A 26,517-nucleotide genomic window follows, 5' to 3' on the forward strand; every position below is an offset into this window, starting at 1 on the left:
AAATGTAAGTACAATGTTTATATTCTAATTGATTTATAATTATATGGTAAAAATGGGAAAGTCAGCAATTTTTCAATAATACTGTGGCTGAGACACTTTGTATTTTTATGTCCAATTTTGTAAGCAAGTAGTTTTTAAGTGAGGTGAAACTTGGAGGTGTGCAAGAAAAATCAGACTCCTGAAAGGGGTACAGTAGTTTGGAAAGGTTAAGAGCCACTGGGATGGGCCACTCTTCTGCATTGCTGAGAGAAGCCAGTAGAAGATGTGCTGAAATAATGGTCTGGGCTAGGCCACTGGGACACAAATTGGGAAGGAGTCAAAGGGAATGGATATTCAGCGCATAGGGAGCTCAGGATGACCTAACAGGAAGGTCAATGGATTCCCAATTACTGGAACTTAAATTTATTTTAAATTGTCAACAATTTGAGAAAGAAACCCCCCACATACACTAAGCACTCTGCTGCAGACAGCTGTACATCTGAGGCTTTGTTTGCACTAGAAAAGTTTTGCCAGTAAACCTTCCTAGTGCTCATACCAGCAAAAGAGTGCTTCTGCTAGCCTAGAGCATAACGTTTCCCTGAATGAAATAAGCTGAGCCATCAAAAGCACTTTTTTGCCGATATTAACAAATCCACACTAGGGCTTCCACCTGTATAAAAATTTTGTTCAAAAACAAAATCACACCCCTAAGCACTGATATACTGGCAAAAGCTTCTAGTGTAGATCTGGCCTAATGCTACTCTGGATTCAGAGCGCAGTGCTGCAGGGTTCCAGCAGGAGGAGTCTGGATTCAAGAGGAAGGAAGAAACAATTAAGCAGCCTCCATAGTGCTGGAACAAGCAGATTCAGCCCACAAAAATGTTTCTTTCTGAGGAAGAGTGATTTAGGCTCAATACTACAGTTATCCGTCACCTACATCTATTCAGTTGTATGTAGCAGACTTTTAGCCTGTGCCTAACATTGCATCAGGATTCCACAAAAGTGCCTGGTACCCCAAATCATAAATAAGTGTTATTGTAACCCTCTATGTATGTCAGTGATATGCCAGGTTTTTTCAGAGGAAGTGCAATTATTCCAACAGTGCGCAGAGGTTTTAATTCAATGGGCAGGCAACCAATTCCCTGCTTGGGTGTCCCACAGGCCACACCTAAACAGTTGGAAGAGGATGGAGTAATGATGCAGCATACCCAGTCTGGTGCATATACATCATCTTCGTCTCCTGCCCTTGCATCGGGATCTGTAGCTGAATGAAGGATTAATTCCGTTATCTTGACCCCTTCTTCACCAGGAATGGCCACAGCAATATGAAGAGGCATTAAACCTCCCAGCTGAAAAATAAATGTGGCATTAAGACTCTTTTGTCTATCACAAATAACTTCTAAAAACTAAGGTACTGGATATTTTTCCAATAATCAATCCTCAGGCCCCATCTACGTTAGCCTAGAAGTAGAGTCAAAGAATTGTGTTTATGGTTACTTTAAATTATGTTTGGCTTACTACTCCCCAACGTCCATTTCACCCCTAACCCACTGCGATCATGAATATTCCCGCAGGCACTGCCCAGCCAAAACAGAATATGATAAAGCATTAAAACCACTCTTACATCACCAGTTTGCACCCATATAAGATACAAAAAGGAAGAGAGCCTATTTCTGGCCCCTGACTCATAAGCCAGTACACACTGATGGGTCACATACATTATCTTGTGAAACGCTGTTTGGAAGTCTGCTGAGCAATCCCAGCGTGGTGTCAGGTTCCATAAACACAGGAATGTCAACACCTGCTGGTGCTACTCCCATTGGAGCTCTACTCTGATTCATTTACGTTCTCTTGGACTGAGAGTCTACATTGGACTTCCAGAAAGCAATGGAGAAAGCCAGGAGAGCCTTCTGTCTGACACCTGTGAGTAAATCTCACAGCACAACCAGACAAGACAGGCACAGCTGCTGAATCCTGAGACAGTCTGCTGGGCTTCTGCTTCTCCAGACCCTCAGGGTACAAAAGGGATAGAGAAAGGACAGCTTTCACTGGTACCAGGGCAGAGAGGTACCCAAAGGCCCCAGCAGGAGCTACAGGGCAGGCTTCAAAGTGGAAATAATGATACTGACCTCCTATGTAAAGGGCTTTGAAACCTACTGAAGAAAAGCACTACATAAAAGAGTTAGCTATTATTACACTATTAGCCACAGACTCCAAACAAAATAAGATGGAGCTTTAAAACTGAAGTACTGACAGCTAACGCACTCGGACGCAAAACAGAAGACTCTGTAGTGAAGTATATATTTGAGGTGAGATGAGATGATGATGTCCAGGTAGAGCCTGTCAAGCTAAAAAGCCAGGGGAACTTCTTCACTGACTAGTCAGAAAGCAATAGGAAGATGGAATATAAAGGGGGCAGCCACATTTCAGTGCAGGAGCTAGTGTAAGATGCCTTCTGCTGAAACAGTTGGTATGTAACTTTGAGCCTGGGGAGTTCCCACCTGGGCCATATGCAGGCACACTCACCAAGTGCAGAGATCTAGCACAAACTGTATTTTTAGAGAACAGACTATGAATGCACAGCATGCTGACCATTCGAGAGTCATTTCCCAAGTAAAGAGAAATGCTAACACTAAAAGCAGAATAAATATTGGGAAATAAAATTGACTTTTGAAATACTCTCAGCTTTAGTACCACAAGAACCTAAGAACATAAGAATGGCTATACTGGGTCAGACCAAAGATCCATCCAGCCCAGCATCCTGTCTAATGACAGTGGCCAATCCCAGGTTCACTCCCTCTGGGGCACCTAACAGGTAATGATCAAGTGATCTCTCTCCTGCCATCCATCTCCACCCTCTGACAAACAGAGGCTAGGGACACCATTCCTTACCCATCCTGGCTAATAGCCATTAATGGACTTAGCCTCCTTGAATTTATCCAGTTCTCTTTTAAACCCTGTTAAGTCCTAGCCTTCACAACCTCCTCAGGCAAGGAGTTCCACAGGTTGACTGTGTGTCGAGTGAAGAAGAACTTCCTTTTATTTGTGTTAAATCTGCTGCCCATTTACAATGGGTAAGCATTATGTCAGCAGGGAAACACACACATAGAACTAGACCTTCACTAGAGTAAGGACATTTTTTTTTAAAAGTGAAATGATTTTAATAGGATAGTTGCTTTGAATTACTCCTTTGGAATTGCAAAGCTGAAATCAGGCAGTCGAACTGTCATTAGAATTATGACACTTTACAAGTGGGCATTAAAGTTGTATCGCTGATCACTCTAAAATATTACATTTGGTTGTTATTAGTAATTATTATCCATTACCCTGGATGGAAGTTGTATGTCAGTCTTTGCTCCTGCTGCTAATAGTAGTTTCACTGCTCCTACATCTGCAGCTTTAACAGCAAAGAATAGGACATGCAGAGGGATCCTGCAAACATTGGGGTCTGCACCTCTGCGTAGAAGTAGTTTGACCATGGTCCATCTCTTTCGGTGTCTAAAGTCAACATGGCAAATAACAGAATAAGCTGTCAATAACTCATAAAAAAAACACTAAAATATTTTTAAACGCTGGATCTTAAGCTGACCCAGGCTCAGGGTCTGTTTAATTGCAGTGTAGGCGTTCGGGCTTGGGCTGGTGCCTGGGTTCTAGGATGCTGTGAGGCAGGTTTGCAAACTGGTACTTGGGCCCAGGGAGAGAATGTCTGCTGTACCACCCCTTGTGAGACTGTAATGTGCATCACACAGCAATGCTATGCCATGCAGAGGGTGTGGTGGTAACATGGCCTATCTTATACCAGCCCCTCTCAGCACTTTGAATCCCAAGGGACACTAGCAAGAGCAGACCCCATACTCAGGAAACCCCAGAGATTACAAATGTAGAAGATCCCGGCATGGGAATGGGCAAGTGAGGTAAGGGAAGGTTACTTGCATCTTCCACACCTTGCACATGTGAGCCATAATCTGGCCTATAAGTGTTTGTCCTAAAAAACTGCAGGACTAATGTTTCCCAAACAGCAGATCTCAACCCACCAGTGGGTTGCAAGAAGGGTCTAGATGGGTTGCAGGCCTGGTACAGAGGGGAGGCCCTGGGATGGGTGAGTGGGGAGGGTCTGAAGACCAAGCCCGGCCCACACTCACCCCGCAGAAGCAGCTCCTTTCCATCAGGGCTCGGCGCAGCGCCTCACTCTGGGTGTTGTGACCTGGCATCCAGGGTCACAGAGCCACTCACTCAAATTTGGTCCAGCCACCCCTCAGCCCATCATGACAGAGAGGCAGCTGGGCCAAACTTGAGTTGTGCTGCAACCCCAACTTCTTGTTCTCCAACCAAGTGCCTTCCAGGGCCTCCTGTTTGCATGGGGCCAGGAAGAGAACTGCAGCGTCAGGATGAAGGGTGCTCCTGGAGGTGGTCAATGCCACCTTGCAGGGCAAAGAGAGGAGGTAGTGCAGGAGAAGGATGATGGCCTGTGATTTGGGGGGCTGTTGCCCCTCCACATTAATCTGGGCCCTACGCACGTATGCAGTTTGTCTGTGTGTTCATCTGGCCCTGGCAGCATATCCAGGTTTTTTTTTTTTTTTAAAGAGATGCCAGGCTGTAACAGCAATACTCAGTAGAGCACAGACTAGTTTTGCATAATACAGAAATGTTTTTATGAAGATAATATAGAATTACTATTACTATTGCACAGTACAGGATTTTTAAAATAGTTTCTTTTTACACACACACACACTATATAATGCTGAGTCATAAAAAAAAAGACAAAACGGTGGGTCATGTTATTAAAATGGTTTTAAGGAGTGAAATTCAGGCCTTCTCCCTGTCAGGTAAGGACCCATGGAATGCCCCTTGATCAGGCATGCCTGGTTGATCTATCCCAAGCAAATGCAGGGTCGTTCTTCCCCACAAACATGTAAAACTACTCTTGTTACTTTCTCTGTGCAATAGGGTTCAGTGGAGCTTGTCTAACCCTTTCCAGAACACAGAGCCAGTAGTTTTTCTTAGTAGCACTTACTCAGATATTGATAACGCCATTTTTCTCATGGTGCCGTCAGCCCCAACATGTCCATTGACATAGGCATAGGAGGGTACTCTCAGCAAACTCTGGCTGAAGGCATCTGCACTCTGCTGCAAAGCTTTTAGAGAAACCTTGATTCCGTAGTTGAAAACAGTACAGTTCGACTCAAAATTGGATTCAGTGCTGGAGCCAGTCCTCTTTTCTAAACTTGCAAGGTTCGTTTCATCCAGTGTGTTTCTATCATCAGAAACAGACTCTGCCTTTTCCCCAGGCATAGGAGGTACCACAGCTGACTGACGAACAGGGCCAGTTAAGCATTTCTGTTTTGCAGGTGCCAATGGAAGTGGTGCAGATCCATCTTCCAACTGCTCATCCTTATTTAAAGATTTTTAAAAATTAAAATGACAAAAATGAAGAAAATATGGAAAATCCTTTCTTCAACAATGAGAATCATCATATTAACATCAGTTCTGGACATCATCAATATGCATGTATACAATAGTACTGGAATTTGGTATATTACAGCTGAGTTAAGGTAGAACATCATTTTACTCAGTCTTAATCCACCATTCACAGGAAACATTTTGAATAGTGTGTGTGTTTGGTTTTTTAACCTCCATTGTCAATAAAACCCTCTTAGGAGCCTTCAAATCTCAACTGGTACTCCCTCACTTTATAAACGCTCCAAAACAGACAGGGACATTTCTTGATTTTCAATTTGCACATCAGCACACAAACTAATAAAGACCTGATCCTAAAGCTAGAATCTGAAAGAGTTACCTTGAAGTTTTCTAGGTTTGTGCTGAGCTCTGAGGGAGGGATAGAGTAGTGTACATTTTTTTCTGTCTCCCTTTCTTGCAGCAGCCGAGAGAATTTTGAAGTTAATGGGAAATCGGGTGCTTAATCTGTCTAGACACTTTTGTAATTATTATTATTTGTATTACCATACTGTCTAGGACTCCCACTTATGGGCCACAACCCTTGTAGTAGGTGTTGTACAAAACACAGAATAAAAGACTGTCCCTGCCCCACTGAGCTTACAAATCTAAGTCCCACTACGCACCTATCTATCTGTATCTTAAGGCACTTAAATACCTTGGAAAATTTGGCCCAAAGTCTCTGGTACTAATGTGACACATTGACTGCAGAGTAGCCCTGCTACTATTCTGGAGCCTGATGCTGTGCAGTGCGAGCTACCAATGGAAGTCAAGGGCACTCAGCAATTTGCAGGGTCAAGAGAGGTAAGCTGTTTGACTTTTTCCAACTGCTGGAACACTCCCAGCAAAGTAATTTTAAAAAGCAGACCTGTGGCTCATTTGAGGACACGGTGAATTCTGATTTCACAGTTATAGATTAATAATATACTGACCTCGTCTTTTTTAAAGTTCCTCTCAGCAACATTAGCCTTAAATGATTCTATTGGGTAATAAAGAATAATGCACATGGATAGCACTGATAATCCTTCATCGCTGCATTTATTCACATCAGCTCCATTATCAAGAAGAAGATTAATGATGTCCTCATGGTAATTCAGCTGTGGAGTAAAACATTTGGATGATTGTTTTACAAGTACATGTGTATATAATACAATTTCAGTCTTCCATGTGAGATTACCTGAAATCACAATTGGGTTTAAAGTTAAAACAAAAAGACACTCACTAAAGACAGACTCAAAACACTATTATTGGTTTCAGTAGCTTTGCGATTTCACTCTCTCTTCTTTTTATTCCAGTGCTGAATTTGGCCCATAAATTAACAGTGATCTCAAAATGTTTCTACTGCTTCAAGTATGTCTTAAAGTTAATGGGGAAGGCTGGCAGAACCAATAAAAAACCTTTCAAAAAAGGTAAAACTATTTTAGGTACGCCCAATGTAAGGCAGGTGTATAATTGCATTTCTTCCGGTGTATGGCTTTTAATGGCACAAACCAAGAATTAGATGTTGGGTAAGTGATGTAACCACTATCACAGCAGCAGCATCCAGAAATGTCAAGTGCATCCATTTACCATTAAGATGATAAAGAGGGCAATCCATGACTAGATGGCATGTTGAGGTACACAAGGGAGCTAAAGAAGCCCCAACAGTAAAGATATAAGTGAAACCACCCCTGATCACAATGTATTCTGTTGTAACAAAGAAGGATCTTTCAGTTCATATGGTTGTTCTGAGGGGCATTCCAGAGCTGATTCAGAGAAACTACCTGCCAAGAAATGCACCACTGATCCAAAATATAGTCCTGCACTGCCTGTTGCTGCTGGTCCTTAGAAACTTTGTGGCTGATGGACGGTCTGTAATTACACTGAAGTCAATGGAGTTTCACCCACTTACAACAACTACTAAATCTGACCTCTTAAACTGGAATAGATAGTACCAGTAGGCATTTCAACTTTTCTTACATTAGTGAGCTACCTGAGAAACGCACTTCATTTAAATAAAATATTTTTTCATGATGACTTTTAAAAGGCCTAATGGTTTCAGAGAAGACATAACTGTTGTAAAGCACACTACAATGGAACTCAGGAATCAAATACAATACACTGTATTAATACCACATTTTGGCAGTGAGGATTTCAAAATCAAAACTGTCAGGAAATTCAAAGTGATTGTTGCCAAAGCAACTGTAACTGCCACATTGCACACACTGTAAAGGGCAACAGTCTATGTACATTAGGTTACATTTTGTCCTCAGATGTATGCTCAATTTTGACTTTGTGTTATGGTGGACAAGTCACTTAACCCCTGTGCCTTCAGTACTCTCCCCCCAAAATCTACTGTATGGTCACAGAACTGCTGGGGGAAGAGGACTAATGTCTACAAAATAACTAAAGCTCATGCAATGAGAGGCCTATACAAAAAGAGAAAAAACTATAATGTTCTAAATTAATATGAAATTAATTTTCTTGTTCTGGAGACTTAAACAATTAATTTGATTTTTGCTAGTGATTGTTTTTTAAATAGATGTAAGGTGCCCAGAAGGCTAGGCTGGGCACTGATAGATGTTTAAATGAGGAGCCAAATTCTTCCCATAGATAAACTGAAGTCATGCATACATCATAACTCCTCCCCTGCCCAAAAAAACCAGATCCCTTCTGGGTTTGAATACAGCCTGGAACAAGAAAGCGGGGGGAAGAGGGGGAGAGAAAGGCAGGAGCAGTTTCAGATCCAGGGATTTAAATCCAGCCCAGTGCAACACCCAAAGTGGAAGGATTTGGAATTTTAGGCTTGGAATAATCTTTAATATTACAGAGGGATACATTTTACAGAATTTTTTTAGCATATTGCTCAGCAAGCTGTCTTTCCTTAAAGATGTTTTTTATTGAGTCTCACACATTTACTGTATAACAGAGAGAGAGAGACAGATGCAGTAGCAACAAAAAAAATGGTCAGTCACAGAGGGAAGAGTCACATTTGGGGTCTTACAGCAGCAGCAGCAAGTGCAGTGTATCCATGTGTGTCAGCTACATCTGGATGAGCTAAGCTGTCCCTCAGAATCTCATAAATTCTATTGAAGTCTCCTGCTGCTGCCTTTTGAATCAGCTGCTCTGAAGCAAGCTCTTTGGGGCCCTTGGGTCCAAAGGTGTCTCGGCTTCCATTCAAAATGATGTTGATATCCCAACTGATCTCTGTTTGACAATGCCTCAAGCAGAGGAAAGAGAAAAACATTAAACAGCTGGAGAGTCCACATTTAACTTAAACAGCGATGCAGCAGACACCTGTTATATCACAGAGCTTTTTTTAAAAAAGCCACTGATAATAAAGATCATTGCTAGGTAACATGGGAGAAGAGGGATGGCAACCATTTTTTAAAACTATTTCAGACAGTTCAATTTTGCTCCCACCATGGACAGAGCATAAGGGTGTTAAAATGGTCCAAGAGCTGTGGTATGGGGGACATTAATCACATTCAGGGAAGGGGTTAAAAACATCCAGCCCCAAGAATCTGGATGTTTGCAAGTAAAAATTAAATACCAAGCTCTCCAAGGTTGAAAAAGGCCACATAGTGTGCTTAGAAGATTAAAGAAAGCATACAAGGCACTCATCTGCATTATGGACCACATTTCCAAACAGGGCTGCCTCAGCTGAGGCTGCAAAATGTGCACATGCTGGCACTGCTCCCGCAAACATACCTGTGCATGCAGACAGAGTATTTTCTTGTGTAAGAGAGTATTTGCATGTACAAGTACCTGTCCACATATATAGCGAATGCCAGCTGTTTGTGCACCAACAGCTGAAGACACTTTGGAGCATGTTTTTGCATAATCTAGCGGATAGGGCTCTGTTATTTTGCTGTACAACCCTGTAGCATAATGGAGTGCCCGATCTAGGTTGGGACTTCTAGGCATTCTATAATGCAAATTAAGAATAATAATGATGTTTTTGTAGGCACATACTAGGACCCAAGTTGATGATATATTTCAATGAAAGAAATTTCCTTTCAGTTCAAGAAGTGAGAGAGGAACATACTGTTTGTTTCACAAAACCTCATTTGCAGTTTGTCAAATGAAATTCTAAACTTAGCCATGGACAATAGAAATTTTTCTGTGAAGCATGACTTCTGTACCACAACTTGTGCTAAAGATGATCTTTGCAATTGTCTACAAAGAAAATCCCATATATATCCCAACAGACACAAATCACACACAAAAAATCAGTAGCTACCTGTATTTATAGATGTGCTTCTGCATTCTAACCATTAAAGGGCTTGTGTTTTTAACAGGCCATGGTTCTTCATCATACAACTTTTTGTTGTTCTGAAAATATTGGGAATCAAACTCTTTACAGAAGGTGCGAGTCAGGGGAAGGTGATCTGTATCAGTTGAGTAGATGTACATTTTTTCAGGCAATGTGTAACTGTCATCTAAAAGGAGAAGTTTGTAGTTGTAGAAAAATGGGTCCTGTTCCTCATTCAGATCCCAAAATGGAATCTCCTTATCAGAAAGACACTCTCTCTGGGAATCAGCATCCAAATAGCTGCAGTGTTCTGGGTAATTCGAGAGACAAAAATGTCCAGGTATTTCAGTACACAGTTTAATTATGTGATTCCTGAGCCACAAGCCAACATCTTGACAGCCATCTGGATAGCTTTGAACTCCTGGTCCAAACCGCTCATCGGCCTTGTATAGTCCCTTAGGAGAGCAATAGTATTAGAGAAGACATATATGTCAGACATACTACACAACTTACAGCCTAGCTTCCATTTAAAAAGTGTAAAACCAAATTTCCTTGGTCTGACCTTACTGTTCCAGTGTCAATTGCCTAGCGACATTTAGAGCAATCTAAGAACCTGACAAGCTGCTCAACTGTTGTATTCACTGTGATTGGTCGCACTGGAACTGCACTAATAATGGTAATGCATGAAACCCATTGGCTGAAGTAAGGTAGGAGGAGTGGCTTCAATGAAGGCAATGAAGCTACAGGTTTTAATTAGGACCATTGAGATGCTTTTATTCACTGTTGAAGAATATTCATACAGCTCAAGCTTTGTTCTTACAAGCGTTCGCAGAAAGTTAATTTCAGCCTTTTGTAGCTTTGTTTAATCAAGAAACCAAGTTTGTTTCATGAGTAAGTGAAATTAGTTTGCAAAGGAAACAGTTTACAAAGGTTAGGTCATTCAGAAATACTGTCTGACCTGTCACAGAGCCCAGGTATCAATCCCTCTCTACACACTACTTCCCACAAGCAGTTGTTAGCTCAAATACACTCATAAAAAACTATTCACTTTTGAATGAAACAAATTTGTCCATATTATGATCAGTTTGTGGACAACTTGAACAGAAGGGATCAGTTCTCTGACTATACGGTTTGCAATAAGAAATTCAACCACCTCTAATAGAGTCAACCAGGCTTGAACATTCTACTCAAGAACATTGTTGCTCAATGTTCCATTCTATGCATCTGATGAAGTGGGCTCTAGCCCATGAAAGCTTATGCTCTAATAAATTTGTTAGTCTCTAAGGTGCCACAAGTACTCCTGTTCTTATTGTTGCTAAAGTCATCTTCCTGGCTCATCACCTGGACCTGATCAACTCCCTCCGAGTCCCTCCACCAGCTCCCCCTTCACCTTCACATCAAACTCTCGCTTCTTAAGTCAGATCCGCAGCTGATGTTAAATGAGCATAGCTTCATTGACTTCAGTGGAGCTACACGGATTTAAAACAGTTTGGGACCTGGCCCCTTGTCTTTAACTGTACGGTCCTTCACAACATAGCCCTACACTTGCTAGCTTATTTACTAACCTATCATGCCACTGATCCTAGCCTTCCCTCCACCAGCATTTCCAGCTTTTACTATTCACGAGTCAGCATCTGCTTTAAAACTCCATGTTTGCTTTCTCTCCCGCTGCCCCTTATGCCTGGGGGAAAACTCCATGAATAAATCTGCGGGGACACTACCTCATCCTCCTTGTGACTCCCCTCCGCTGCGATGCCTCGAAACCCAGATTGCTGATCATGGCTAGACAGCTGACAAGCTGTGACTATCCCTCCTTCCCTTCTTTCATTCCTTTATGCCCTTCTTCCCCATCTCTATCCCCAACTTAAAAGAAAACTACAATCCATGTAGCTAAGCAAGCTGGGCCAATTCTTTACTGGATTCAATTGCTGGTATGTTGTATCCCCCCCGCTACCCTTTGATATCTTTCCACCTTCATGGCAGGTTTTGTCACTCTTCTAGGTCTGTATAGTGCCCAGCACAACAGGAGCCCCAATCCCAACTAAGATGACCAGACATTTGTTATGCCTAGTAGTGAAGATGAAAAATACTAGCTCACACACACACACAAGGATCACCCACTGTGTAAGACTGCCAGTCAATTTTCTATTTAATAAACTTCACCTGCCTCTTGTGTTTTTGGGACACCTTCTGTCCCTGCTTGGCTTCAACTCCTCTTTTGTTCCTTCTGTGCCTCTTGCTGCACGGTTTTGTGTGCACACTGTTTCCTCTCTTCCTTTCTTCCTTCCCACTCCACCTCCTTACGTCCTTTCCCCTTTCCTTCCCTACACTGGGTTCAGTCCTCTGCCCCTTTACGTCTGTTGTGCGTCATCTTCCCCAATCCTCCCTCAAATATTTCTCTGCTCTTTAAACGCATCCTCTCAATCACTCATTTGCCCATCTTGCCCCCGCCCCTTACCTCTCCACCAGCTCCTGGCCTCCCACTCCCACCCATGCAGACAACAGTGGCAGCCTGGCCCTCTGCTCCCCAGCTCACCCACATGGCCTGAAAAAGAAAACAGTAACACCTACTCTGCTCTCCTGCTCCCTCAACATAAAAACAATACAGACACCTCCCTCCCTCTCTCCCCTCAGGCCTCTGCTGCCTGGTCACTTCCTTCTTAAAGGAACATAACACCAGGGCCACTCTGCTCCCAAGTTTATCGCTACCTTCAGAGACAAGAACCTGCAGCTCCAGCTGTCCTGTTCCCTGCCCATCAACAGACACACTCCAAAGTGATATCTGCTTCGGGCACATGGTTTTTAAAGCTCTGGCTCAATTGAGGCTCCTATTTTTGGTCATTTCTGTAAAAGGCATGAATTAGAGCAACTACTTTAGAAGCTTAAAGCTTCTTTTTTTTTTTTTTCTTATTGGTATTTTATTACCAGAGTGCAAATTTTAGCCATTAATGATCTACATATACTTCAGAAACACATTCCAGCCTTCACACCCATGCTTCGTGAGAGAGCCATAGAGACCATGATGGCAGCACAAACTCATATTCTGTTAGTGCTATCAGTCATTAGAATACATTCAATTTCATCCTGTTACCTGATAGTTTCTGCCATCCTTGAATTCCATGGTCCCATATCCTTCTTTATGGCTAAGATAAAATGATCCGGTAAATTTGGAACTCTCGGGCCAAAAGTACGTCCCTTTGCCATGGCGATGGTCCTTGTAAAACTGCCCCACATACCTCTGTAAAGCACCAGAAAAAGAGGAAAATGATACAGCTGAGGGAAGAGAAATAAGTGGCTTGTAATTGTTCCTCACTACAATGGAGCAATACTAGAGAAGACGCCCACACAAGATCTTGGTATATACAGAGTGTCAAGCCATTGTGCATCTTTGGAAAACTAGCCAAAATCGTGACCCCATTGAAGCCAATGAAAAAACTCCCCTCAAGTTCAACTAGGCCAGGATTTCACCTACTATTTTTCCAGTGACATATGGTAGGGCCTGTAACTCCCAACACTTTAGAAGGAGATAAGTCCAAATGTTCACACATTCAAGTGCCCCAAGTCACAATGGGACACAGAGTAAGCCAGTAGATATTTAAACGCTTGGCAGCTGACCCAGCTCTTTTGTGTGTACATATGAAATAGGGAGGTATTGAAGTTGCAGTACCAGGGAAATCCAGAGTATCCACAGAAACATATATTTGGCTCAAAATCAGGTGCCCATGCTATAAATGTATGCCCAGTTGCAGACCAGAGATGGGTCTGTCTGGAGCAGCTGTCTCCAACTTACTTACTCTAACCTGGAGAAGCCCTGTGTTGAAAGAGACATCACCCCAGGCCCTTCATCCTTCACTGATCTCTCCCTGGCAGGTCAGTCATCCATCCATCACCCTGTTCTCTCCTATCAGATTCCCAGGCCACTAACCCCTGGAAGAAGGAGCCTCTGCTCCCCCACAGCTATTCTTAGAAGGCCCCAGGTACACAGTTGACCCTGAATCCTATAATAAAGTCCAACAGTTCGTTCCCACTGGAGCTAGACTAAGCCAGAGGGACCTGCTGGCTCCCTCTAGTGTGCAATCCTGAGAAAACAGTCCCTGTACCTCCAGAGAGTCCAGTCTAACAAATGAAGTGTGAATTGGTGGGTAGGACTTTCACCATAACAGCTGTTAGTCAAGGTAATACATTTTTATACACGGATACATGAGAAGGGGAGGTAAAAATCCAGCCAGCATGAATTCACCAAGGGAAGGTCATGCCTGACTAATCTAATCGCCTTTTATGATGAGATTACTGGTTCTGTGGATGAAGGGAAAGCAGTGGATGTATTGTTTCTTGACTTCAGCAAAGCTTTTGACACGGTCTCCCACAGTATTCTTGTCAGCAAGTTAAGGAAGTATGGGCTGGATGAATGCACTACAAGGTGGGTAGAAAGCTGGCTAGATTGTCGGGCTCAACGGGTAGTGATCAATGGCTCCATATCTAGTTGGCAGCCGGTATCAAGTGGAGTACCCCAAGGGTTGGTCCTGGGGCCAGTTTTGTTCAATATCTTCATAAATGATCTGGAGGATGGTCTGGATTGCACTCTCAGCAAATTTGCGGATGATACTAAACTGGGAGGAGTGGTAGATACGCTGGAGGGCAGGGATAGGATACAGAAGGACCTAGACAAATTGGAGGATTGGGCCAAAAGAAATCTGATGAGGTTCAATAAGGATAAGTGCAGGGTCCTGCACTTAGGACGGAAGAACCCAATGCACAGCTACAGACTAGGGACCGAATGGCTAGGCAGCAGTTCTGCGGAAAAGGACCTAGGGGTGACAGTGGACGAGAAGCTGGATATGAGTCAGCAGTGTGCCCTTGTTGCCAAGAAGGCCAATGGCATTTTGGGATGTATAAGTAGGGGCATAGCGAGCAGATCGAGGGACGTGATCGTTCCCCTCTATTCGACATTGGTGAGGCCTCATCTGGAGTACTGTGTCCAGTTTTGGGCCCCACACTACAAGAAGGATGTGGATAAATTGGAGAGAGTCCAGCGAAGGGCAACATAAATGATTAGGGGACTGGAACACATGAGTTATGAGGAGAGGCTGAGGGAACTGGGATTGTTTAGCCTGCAGAAGAGAAGAATGAGGGGGGATTTGATAGCTGCTTTGAACTACCTGAAAGGGGGTTCCAAAGAGGATGGCTCTAGACTGTTCTCAATGGTAGCAGATGACAGAACGAGGAGTAATGGTCTCAAGTTGCAGTGGGGGAGGTTTAGATTGGATATTAGGAAAAACTTTTTCACTAAGAGGGTGGTGAAACACTGGAATGCGTTACCTAGGGAGGTGGTAGAATCTCCTTCCTTAGAGGTTTTTAAGGTCAGGCTTGATAAAGCCCTGGCTGGGATGATTTAACTGGGAATTGGTCCTGCTTTGAGCAGGGGGTTGGACTAGATGACCTTCTGGGGTCCCTTCCAACCCTGATATTCTATGATTCTATGAAAATCCGGTTACAACTTTAACATTGAACCTACCTATTCTTCTAATATAACTACCATATTAAAAAAAAAACAAAAAACAAACAACCCCTAATTGAGCCTTCTCGTTTTTGTAGGGGGATAAACCTCAATATTGATGAAAAATGATTAATGAAACTCTAATATATAGAGCTTCCACATCCCTAGCAGGTGTATATCTAACCTGTTTCTTAAAAACCTCCAGTGATGAAGATTCCACTACCTTCCTAGGTAATCTATTCCAATGCTTAACTATCCTTACAATTAGCAAGTTTTTTCTCATGTCTAACCTAAATCTTCCTTGCTGCAACTTAAGCTGATTACTTCCTGTCCTGTCCTCAGTAGATAAGAAGAACAATTTATCACCCTCCTCTTAATAACAACCTTTTATATACCTGAAGACTGTGTCCCCTACCGCCAGTCTTCTCTTCTCCAGGCGAAACAAACCCAATGTTTTCAATCTTCCCTCATGGGGCATGTTTTCTAGACTTTTCATCATTTTTGTTGCTCTCCTCTGGACTTTCTCCAGTTTATCAACTCTTTGCTGAAGCGTGGTGCCCAGAACTAGACACAATACTCCAGCTGAGGCCCTATCAATGCTGAGTAGAGCAGAAGAATTACTTCTCATGTCTTGCTTACAATACTCCTGCTAATACATCCCAGAAGAATGTTCGCCTTTTTGCGACAGTATTACACTGTTGAGTCATATTTAGCTTGTGATCCACTATAACCCTCAGATACTTTTCAGCAATACTCCTTCCTAGGCATTCACTTCCCATCTTGTATTTGTGCAATTGAGTATTCCTTCCTAAGTGTAGTACTTTGCATTTGTACTTATTGAATTTAATTCTATTTATTTCAGACCATTTCTCCAGTTTGTCAAGATAATTTTGAATTCTAATCTTGTCATCCAAAGTGCTTGCAACCCTCCCAGCTTAGTATCATCCACAAACTTTGTAAATGTACTCTCTATGCAATTATCCAAACAATAGATGAAGTTATTGAATAGAACTGGACCCAGAACAGATCCCTGTGGGATCCCACTCAATATAATCTTCCAGTTTAACTGTGATATCTACTCTGAGTACAGTTTTCCTGTCAGTTGTGCACCCATCTTATAGTAAGTAGGTTTGTCTAGTCTATATTTCCCTAGTGTGCTTATGGGAAGGTCATGTGAGACAGTATCAAAAAGCCTTTTAAAGTTGGAGATATATCACACCTACTTATTCCGCCCCATCCAATTCATGTTGACTTCACCTTTTGCCCAAGTGCAGCTTGTTTATACAGGTGAAGTCCAGGCTCCCTGGCTACCATCCAAGGACCTGTATACATGGAGCAGTAATACAGACTACAGGCGTGTGACTGCGAAAGCACACTAATGTGTTGCGCATTAATTGGTCCAGGTAGACCCTGCTGGTGAAAACTAAAGATTCCCCAGTGCATTTTAATGTAGTGCTCTTTGAAACAGTACTACATGTATATACAAAGAGAAAGCCCTGAAAACACCCAGTTTTTGGACATTATGTAGAATTCAAAAATTGTGAAAAATAACTCCTGAAAAATGAAATTAATAAACTCAAAAAACAGAAGCCCTATGACAGTTTTAGTTTATTACAAGCTCACCTTGACTGAATTTTAGAAGATACCTACATGTTCTTGGACAATAGGATAGATCACATTCTTATGTTTTGGGGTGTTTATTTTATTAAAGGAGTGTTTATTAAAGTATGTTCAAGCTAACTAACAAAACTAGGAAACCTCTACAGGCACAAAAGGTGTCAAGGAGAATGAGATCTCCTGGGCTGTGAAAGCATATTTCACCAGACTCTTAAATGCAGCTTTAGCATTTCTGTTTTGCTTTAATATTGTATATTCTGTCTGAAGGACTATAAAAATGTTGGCTATTGTGATTTTTTGCCATGAATACAGTGTTCATAGAATCATAGAATATCAGGGTTGGAAGGGACCCCAGAAGGTCATCTAGTCCAACCCCCTGCTCAAAGCAGGACCAATTCCCAGTTAAATCATCCCAGCCAGGGCTTTGTCAAGCCTGACCTTAAAAACCTCTAAGGAAGGAGATTCTACCACCTCCCTAGGTAATGCATTCCAGTGTTTCACCATCCTCTTAGTGAAAAAGTTTTTCCTAATATCCAATCTAAACCTCCCCCACTGCAACTTGAGACCATTACTCCTCGTTCTGTCATCTGCTACCATTGAGAACAGTCTAGAGCCATCCTCTTTGGAACCCCCTTTCAGGTAGTTCAAAGCAGCTATCAAATCCCCCCTCATTCTTCTCTTCTGCAGGCTAAACAATCCCAGCTCCCTCAGCCTCTCCTCATAAGTCATGTGTTCCAGACCCCTAATCATTTTTCTTGCCCTTCGCTGGACTCTCTCCAATTTATCCACATCCTTCTTGTAGTGTGGGGCCCAAAACTGGACACAGTACTCCAGATGAGGCCTCACCAATGTCGAATAGAGGGGAACGATCACGTCCCTCGATCTGCTCGCTATGCCCCTACTTATGCATCCCAAAATGCCATTGGCCTTCTTGGCAACAAGGGCACACTGCGGACGCATATCCAGCTTCTTGTCCACTGTCACCCCTAGGTCCTTTTCCGCAGAACTGCTGCCTAGCCATTCGGTCCCTAGTCTGTAGCGGTGTATTGGATTTTTCCATCCTAAGTGCAGGACCCTGCACTTATCCTTATTGAACCTCATCAGATTTCTTTTGGCCCAATCCTCCAATTTGTCTAGGTCCTTCTGTATCCTATCCCTCCCCTCCAGCGTATCTACCACTCCTCCCAGTTTAGTATCATCCGCAAATTTGCTGAGAGTGCAATCCACACCATCCTCCAGATCATTTATGAAGATATTGAACAAAACCGGCCCCAGGACCGACCCTTGGGGCACTCCACTTGATACCGGCTGCCAACTAGACATGGAGCCATTGATCAATACCCGTTGAGCCCGACAATCTAGCCAGCTTTCTACCCACCTTATAGTGCATTCATCCAGCCCATACTTCCTTAACTTGCTGACAAGAATACTGTGGGAGACCGTGTCAAAAGCTTTGCTAAAGTCAAGAAACAATACATCCACTGCTTTCCCTTCATCCACAGAACCAGTAATCTCATCATAAAAGGCGATTAGATTAGTCAGGCATGACCTTCCCTTGGTGAATCCATGCTGGCTGTTCGGTAGGAGTTTTCGGTTGCAAACAGTGGGTGAAGATACTGCAGATTGTAATCTTGAGAGACATATGGTTTAAAGTTAAAAACCACCAGGAATGTCTTCTCAAAGACCAGGCACCTCCCCATTCTTAAAGAATGTCTTTTCCTAGGACCTAACAGAAAAAAGTGACACATAGCATGTAGTATATCAAGGCTACAAAACTATGTCAAAAGCCTCTTTATCACCCTTTGTCTCACCCTCCTCATTTCAAAGAGGAAAACCTAGTATTTCAAAAACACACCCCTATTGAAAGAACTCTAGAATATTCTTATTGAACCCAATTCCTTTGATAAACATTCTAAAAGTCTTAATTCTTTTAATGATAAGGAAAACATATATAGTTGGGAATTGTTTTAAGAAGTTCTTGGTTACTCAACACAATGAAACGTAAAACCTTTGTTCAGTCTTTAAATACTTTACATGGTCTGTGTGTATAAAAACATCTTCTGTATTTTCCACAGTATGCATCCGATGAAGTGAGCTGTAGCTCACGAAAGCTTATGCTCAAATAAACTGGTTAGTCTCTAAGGTGCCACAAGTACTCCTTTTCTTTAAATGGTATTAGTTTCTTTGGTGTAATCTGCAAATGTTTTCTATTTAAATCCAATTATCTAATGTTATAACTGAGGATTTAGCTCACCTTTAATCATAGCATCCCTTAAGGCGTAGTACAAAGACAATCATTAAGGGACAATTAAGAGAGATAGTCATTAAGATATGGCTTACCATATCTTGTTTCTCTTTTCTGAGTAATTTGGGGATAAAATTACCTGATGCTCAACACCTTAAAACATACCCATTCTCCCCTATATGATGTTTCTACAATTTCCGGTGCATCAAAGCACCAGATGGCTTGCTAATGTCCCACTGATATGTGGACTATGTTGTGACTATCCTCAGTAAAATTATTATAGTCCAGACAAAATGACCGGATAATTTGGGGATTAGTAATAGAATCTGACATGGATCCTTTCACTTCTAGGTCACCAATTTGAGTCCTACCTTAATTGACAGAGACTAAAAATCATTACCCTCCATGAAACAAATCATTGATGCCTGTCCAGTAGGAGCTGAACAGAGGTATGCATCACCAAAGACACTGAGCCACCACTACAGGCATTAACTGACATTTGTTGGCACTCTCAGGAGAAAGACAAAGGACCAAATGGACTCTTTGAGAAGGTCCTTGCAGGTCAAGGGTGAGGAACATTGGTGAATGATGTGAAAAAGCTTACAGTGCCAAAGTCTGAGCCGCATCTGTTTACTAGAATGAGGTCCATTTTCTACGGCTGGTGACATAAAGCCAGTTAAATGAACTTCTAAAGAAATGCAGACGGAACGAGTTAAATATATTCCCATTTGGGTGTTGCAGGAACTCAGGGGTGCACCTCAGATGCCCCCTCTCCCCAGGTAATGAGTCCCCAATTCTGATTACATTGTTCTGACGGAATCCCCTGCTGAACAAACTACAGGGCAACACTCATGATTGCCACAGATGAAACTATGTCCAAGGGGAGCTGATAGGAAGCGGGGGTTTTTCGCCTTCTTCTGCAGCATGGGCCACGGGTCACTTGCTGGAGGATTCTCTGCACCTTGAAGTCTTTAAACCATGATTTGAGGACTTCAATAGCTCAGACACAGGTGAGAGCTTTATTGCAGGAGTGGGTGGGTGAGATTCTGTGGCCTGCATTGTGCAGGAGGTCAGACTAGATGATCATAATGGTACCTTCTGACCTTAATATCTATGAGTCTATGAGATAAAGCCCAATATTCAAGTACTAAACCTTTCAGGCCTGCAGAACCAATTGAACTATGTACAGAGCAATAGGGTCCAAGTACAAAACTGCCTTTGACATTTCTGCAGGAAAAGGAGAAATGAGAAGCAGATTTGGGGGCAGAGGGCTTGCGTTACCTCTGCTGGAGATAGTGAAAGTGATTCTGTTATGCTGCGGTGGTTAATCCTACAGAAGGCATTCAACTGTACAGAGAAAGGAACAGTGAAAAGAAGAGAGTTGAGAAAAAGACTAAGAGCTAGGGATGCGCCTGAAACACACCCTAAGGAACAACAGAGAAACAAAGGTGAAATTCAGTGAAAATCAAGAGGTGAGACCCAGCCCAAGGACCCCAAAAAAGAGCAGCGTACAGAATTGTCCATGCAAAGCTACGAGTGAAATACCCCAGGAGACAGCAAGAGAACAGCCCAAAGGAAAATGAGCACTTAAGACTGACAAAATGGAGTGACCCAGTGAAGCACAAGAAGTGTCCAAGAGCAACCAGGGAAGGAGCAGCACAGGGAGTCTGCCAAGAGCAGAGAGGGAAAAGAGCACTGAATGGCCAGAGGGAACGGAGCATCTGCAGGCTGATCTCAAGGAGGGGACCTAAAGAGAACATAAGAGAAAACAATTGTAACTCTGATTTCATTCTTTACTCTCCTTGATCCAGAGAAAGGGTTAATAGGTAGGTCAATGTTCCCAAATTCATTCCTCTAAAAAGGGCCCCAAGCCCTTTGAGAAGGCTTCACTTTGTACATTTAGGGCCAGTGAAAAGAAAAAAGGATGGCAGCCAGCGGAAAGAAAAAAGGATGGCAGCAACCAAGACTTGGATGGGGGGGTCTCATATTAAACAACACCTTTGCTATGTGCTTGGAGGAAAGATGGTATTGAACTGTTCTTACTAATATTACATTTCTTTCCTTAAGGGAACATATTGCCACTGCAGTTTTTATAGCCCAATGTCTCAAAGGAAAAGAAATTTACCTTCCTGTTGGTGCTTCAAAAGATCGCACAGATATGGTACAGAAAGGTACCAAAGCCTTCTAGTCACTCGGCACTGGCCACAGCCCAGGAGTGAAGTGTCATCAACCTAACAGATTTAATTTAATTCATATACAGCAAAACCTGAAAACACTGATTTATCAAATATTCTGATCTCCAAGACAACTAGTGCAACAAATCTCACAGATTCTTAGACAGATGACACCGAGGTGAGTGAGGTAATATCTTTTATTGGACCAAATTCTGTTGGTGAGAGAGACAAGTTTTCGAGTTTTACACAGAGCTCTTCTTCAGGTATGGGGATTTCTAATAATTTCTAAGTTAGTTTTCCTCAGGCAGGCAGCCATTTATGTAGGTTTGCCAGGCATCTATTTTTCCACTGGAATACCCAGTCGAAAAGGGACCTTGGTGGCTCCAGTCAGCACTGGTGACCAGGCCACAAAGTCTGGTCGGCAGCGCAGCAGGGCTAAGGCAGGCTCCCTACCTGCCCTGGCTCCACATAGCTCCGAGAAGTGGCCAGCATATCCAGCTCCTAGATGCAGGAGCTGCCACTGGGAGCTGCAGGGGAGGCGCCTGTGGGTGCAGGCAGCGCACAGAGCCCCCTGGCCCATCCACCTTGGAGCTGGACTTGCTGGCTGCTTCCGGGAGCCACCTGAGGTAAGCGCTGCCTGGAGCCCACAGCCCTCTCCCCTCCCACACTCAAAACCCCTCAGCCCCAGCCCAGAGCCCCCTCCTACACCCCAAACCCCTCATCCCCGGCCCCACTCCAGAGCCCGCACCCCCAGCAGGAGCCCTCACCCCCTCCCACATCCCAACCCCCTGCCCCAGCCCAGTAAAAGTGAGCGAAGGTGGGGAAGAGCAAGCGGCAGAGGAAGGGGAACCTCGGAGAAGGGGTGGGGCCTCAGGGAAGGGCGGGGTAGAGGTTGGGGCAAGGGTGTTCGGTTTTGTGCAATTAGAAAATTGGCAACTCTACATATATGAGAAATTTCTCAAGAAATCTTTTTCACATCTAATTTAACAGGGTCAAAGTCCATCTTATAAGAAATAGCAAGTTATGACTAACTGCATAGAAACTCCAACAGCTCCATGATAATGTTCAGTATATTCACAGAAAAAAGGAAAGAGAAATGTTAATTTTTATGTTTTCACAAGGTATGAACACACCACCTTTATAATATAAGGCAGATAGACACATTCTCCACTAGGCTACATCCATGGGAAATTACAGTGATTAAATTAGCAAGAGAACAGCTCACCTGATCAATGAGTGCAATAGAAACATATTGAGAATTACTAACATTAATAAAAATGGAGCACAAGAGATAACGTTCAAACAAGGCGAGTTCCCCACTCCAATCCAGGATCTATCTGCTTGCAAAAATTTCATTAAAATTAGACTTATTACTGTATATTAGTTTTTACTTCAATCAAAAGTAGTGGTTCTGCAAGGTGCTCAGCATATCTCTGAATTGGAACTAAAATTAATTTTTTTGCTAAATGATTAAATGTAATTACACATCAAAAATGTAGTGATCTACTGGACAAAGGGAAGAGATATAAACAGAATACACTCTTAACTAGATTTGAAGTCACTAGCTTTGAAAGAGCCAATAAGCTACACAGTAGCCGGCAGTCATGGAAATTTTACGTATTATTATCAGGAAAAATATATTGAAAATTGCAAGAAAAAAATAAAGAAAATACGGGTTACAGTGTTCAGGCCATTCTCTAGTTCACAGCAAGACCTACATGCTTGCACATATTACTTGATTTATGGGACAGACTAGCCCTGCAGGTGGTTAGAAAAATGTATGTTTGCTCTTGCAGGGTTTTCTATGAGGCTTCCCCTTACAGGGAAATGACTAGTGGGCCTACAGAGTTACAGGGGCAAAGCCTCTCAGCCATGCAGGCTGTAGAGACACATGGAGAAAGGACTCCCTAGATCTACAGACCCAGGAGCCATCTCCATGGACAGCAGCCCCTCCTTTCCCTCCCCCAACTCACTGGGCCTTCCACTCTGCTACCAGCTGCAGGGACTTCTCCCATGTATCACTCTTTAGTAACATTAGGCGCTTAGTAAATATTCTCATTGTTATTTATAGCACTTTACAGTTTGAACACATGGACAAATGCTAATCATTTGTCACAGCATCCGCATGAGGTAAGCGAGTGTTACAGTCATTTTTAAAGCATAAATAGACATCTTATGATTCATTCTCATAATACTTGTTTGCATAACAAGAATACTACTATACCTATTTACAGACAGTGAAACCAACACAGAGACAAACAGCCTGATCCTGTGCCCGTGCATACCCAAAACTACCAGCAAAGCTGTTGGGATATCTGGGTGTGCCGGGAGCATAGGATAGGGACCTAACTGATGTACTCAGAGCCGTGCAGCAAGCCAATGACAGAACTATGATTAGGACACAGAGTTCCTAGTTCCCAATCTCAGCCAACTAGAAAATACTGCTTTATTAGAGCAGTACTGACTATGCCCCAGGTTCTAGATCAGGGCCCCATTTTGCTAGGCACACAACAACAAAAAATGGTTCTTGTTTCTCCATCGCAATTTCTAATGTAAATATCTGAGGGCATTTTAATAAGTTTCACAAATTCAGCAGGTACCACTAAGTGAACCTGGCATCTTCCCACCACAATGCAATCATCTTCTAATATGATAAATCTATAGATACTCAGACTGAGGCCATGCTAAATCTTAGAAGTAACAGAACAAATTGATTTACCTGCAACTTTGAATCCTGTTTCATTTTTACTGTTATTATATTACTAACCAGCAGGTGGAGACACAGAACCATTCTAAGAAGTAACAGTGTGACATTGAGAGTTCTCGACTGTTATAATGTCCCACCAATAAAAATATAAATATGAAAATATAAAGCACCTGTTTCACCTCTTCTTGCTTATTTAAAAAAAAAAAAGCTGGATCTATCTATCTATCTAGTTTGGTGTAAGTAAGAGTATCAGAAAGATGCAAATGTATGTAAACATTTGTATTTGTAGCATGTTCCCTTATACTTCTTCACTAAATGGGTTTGCAAAAGTAGACTGTCTAGTATATTACAACTGTATAACAGGGGTAAATTTGTGATTATGTTTGACTAATCCACTGCACAATAAACGTTTTGAAAGTCTAGTCACACAAAGTCAGACCAAGTATAAAATGCCAGTATCAGTGAGAGAAGGATTTATTCAATGTAATATTTCTCCACAGCAGACACGAATTTGAGCAAACTTCCCAAAGGACTAGAAGTATTAACTTTTAGAGCATAGTTCTCCAGCGAAAAGTAACATATGGGATGACCTCAATCCCATTTAGAGTAATCAGACTGGTATATCAAAAAGGCACTGCTCGACAACACAACTTCCTATATTAAATTCAAGACAAAGAAGTAGATATTGGATTTTTAGAATGGACTATGAAAGGAGAATACAGTAGGGCAACTAGAGGACTGAATGTTCAAGTCCAAAGTGCAAAAGGACAGTATGAAAGTCAAGGCCTAAAAGATGAAACGGTGGCATGATCAAACTGCTAGCACTCAAAGGAGGAAATACCATAGTGAAATCTTGATTTCTTACTAAAATGGCTGATACTGCACAGAAATAAGATAATATTTGATAAATGTCATTGATGGTAGCCTACAAGTAATGTCAGGTACATAAAAGGACTATTAGCCAAACTTATATTGGCATTAACAAAATGATGGCTGAATATCAGATTGTAAACTAATTTCCATCCTGCCTTAAAACTGAATTAATGTTTAAACCTTAAAAGTTCTTCTTCCAATATTAAAACTACAAGCACCAAAGCAAATGCAAACTAGTTTACAATTTCTGATATTTGGATCCCATGCAGTTAATGTTTCGTTCTGTAACTATTTGGCAACACAGTGGCTGCCAATAGGACATACTGACATACCTATTTTATGTTAAAAGAAAAGGAGTACTTGTGGCACCCCAGAGACTAACAAATTTATTTGAGCATATGCTTTCGTGAGCTACAGCTCACTTCATCTTATGCTCAAATAAATTTGTTAGTCTCTGAGGTGCCACAAGTACTCCTTTTCTTTTTGTGGATACAGACTAACACGGCTGCTATTCTGAAACCTATTTTATGTTAATAACTTTAACAGAATTCCCAGTTTTAGCATGAGGAGCAGTGCTTGCTGAACTTTCAGCATACTGTGTTGTGCACCATAAATGCAGCATTTGTAAAAGGCAAAAATATACATCCTATTTGACAGGCAGAGACTTATTTATTTACTACTCCTTGTATATTGATTTGAAGAGTGATAAACTTACCAATGTGTGTTCCTTAACATCATTATGTACAAATCAAACCTGCCATCAGATAGACATGCACTTAATGTAAATTTTAAATAGAATAAACCAGTTTACCTCACCATTGACCCATGAGAATTCTCCATAACCAAGCTTTAGATCAAACCCAAATTCCCCTTTGTAACTGGAACCATCTGGCCATTCCTGAATGCCACTTGTAAGTATGATCCTATTACTGCTAATGTCATCTTCAGTCAATTTCACTAACTGTTCACCATCTTCTTCCTCTTCATCCAAGAGACTGGAACCTTGTTCAACATAGTCTTCTGTTTCTTCTTCTCTGATCAGACTAGAACCTTGTTCATAATCATCTTCTGTATCTTCTTTGATCAGCCTGAAACTACACTCAGAAGAGACACAAAATTCAAATCAGAGTCCCAAACTAACACCATATGAAGCTGCAACTATTTTGCTTCACACAGAATAAAAAAATCTAACTCCAATATAACCATTTCAAACACACACTGTTTACTGCACAATACCTAATACTGATGGTATACAAAATCAAGGAACACACTGAAGGCAGAGGAAAAATATTATTCCAGAAGTCCAGACTAAACAGGCTGCACCTCTATAATGGGCCATTTTATAGAACGAGAAGAATAGGTCTTCTTGTTAATATAAATGAGTTAATCAAACATAGGAGATATGTATGAAAATGATGACAAACGAGTAAGTACTTTGGATAACCATTCCAATTTAGTACCAAAGTAAAAGCAACACAGAGCTGAAGGTATACACTTCTCACAAACCCCATTGCAACTGGTGAAGCATGGCTCCCATCCCAAACACATACAGTCAAACAAGCTTCTAAGAATATAAGAAATGCAGATTCCTTTGACAATGCACTTTTAGAACACATTCATCATTAACACCTGCCACCGACAAACCGAAATACTATGTGTATATTCTCTCCCCCCAACACATACATATACAAACTCTCACGTACATAATGACATACCCAACACCCTCACATGTACAAT

General features: G+C 42.1%; 1 protein-coding gene across 5 annotated transcripts in view; it reads right to left on the reverse strand.

Annotated features, from left to right (window-relative positions):
- The window catches only part of ANKMY1 (ankyrin repeat and MYND domain containing 1), a 58,270-nt gene that overhangs the window by 30,872 nt on the left and 881 nt on the right, over nucleotides 1-26,517 (reverse strand). For 4 of the 5 annotated variants that reach the window (XM_073360051.2, XM_073360050.2, XM_073360052.2 and 1 more), the window contains exons 2-9: nucleotides 25,592-25,874; nucleotides 12,759-12,905; nucleotides 9,656-10,122; nucleotides 8,417-8,633; nucleotides 6,366-6,530; nucleotides 4,994-5,370; nucleotides 3,306-3,477; nucleotides 1,188-1,328 (exon numbers count right to left, since the gene is read on the reverse strand). In XM_073360051.2, coding sequence (XP_073216152.2) covers nucleotides 1,188-1,328; nucleotides 3,306-3,477; nucleotides 4,994-5,370; nucleotides 6,366-6,530; nucleotides 8,417-8,633; nucleotides 9,656-10,122; nucleotides 12,759-12,905; nucleotides 25,592-25,874 — 1,969 coding nt within the window. The remainder of the gene's footprint in view (nucleotides 1-1,187; nucleotides 1,329-3,305; nucleotides 3,478-4,993; nucleotides 5,371-6,365; nucleotides 6,531-8,416; nucleotides 8,634-9,655; nucleotides 10,123-12,758; nucleotides 12,906-25,591; nucleotides 25,875-26,517) is intronic. The other variant, XM_073360054.2, reaches the window with a different exon arrangement.

The sequence above is a fragment of the Lepidochelys kempii genome, chromosome 9 (genome assembly GCF_965140285.1).
Source record: "Lepidochelys kempii isolate rLepKem1 chromosome 9, rLepKem1.hap1, whole genome shotgun sequence".
Lineage (NCBI taxonomy): Eukaryota > Metazoa > Chordata > Testudines > Cheloniidae > Lepidochelys > Lepidochelys kempii.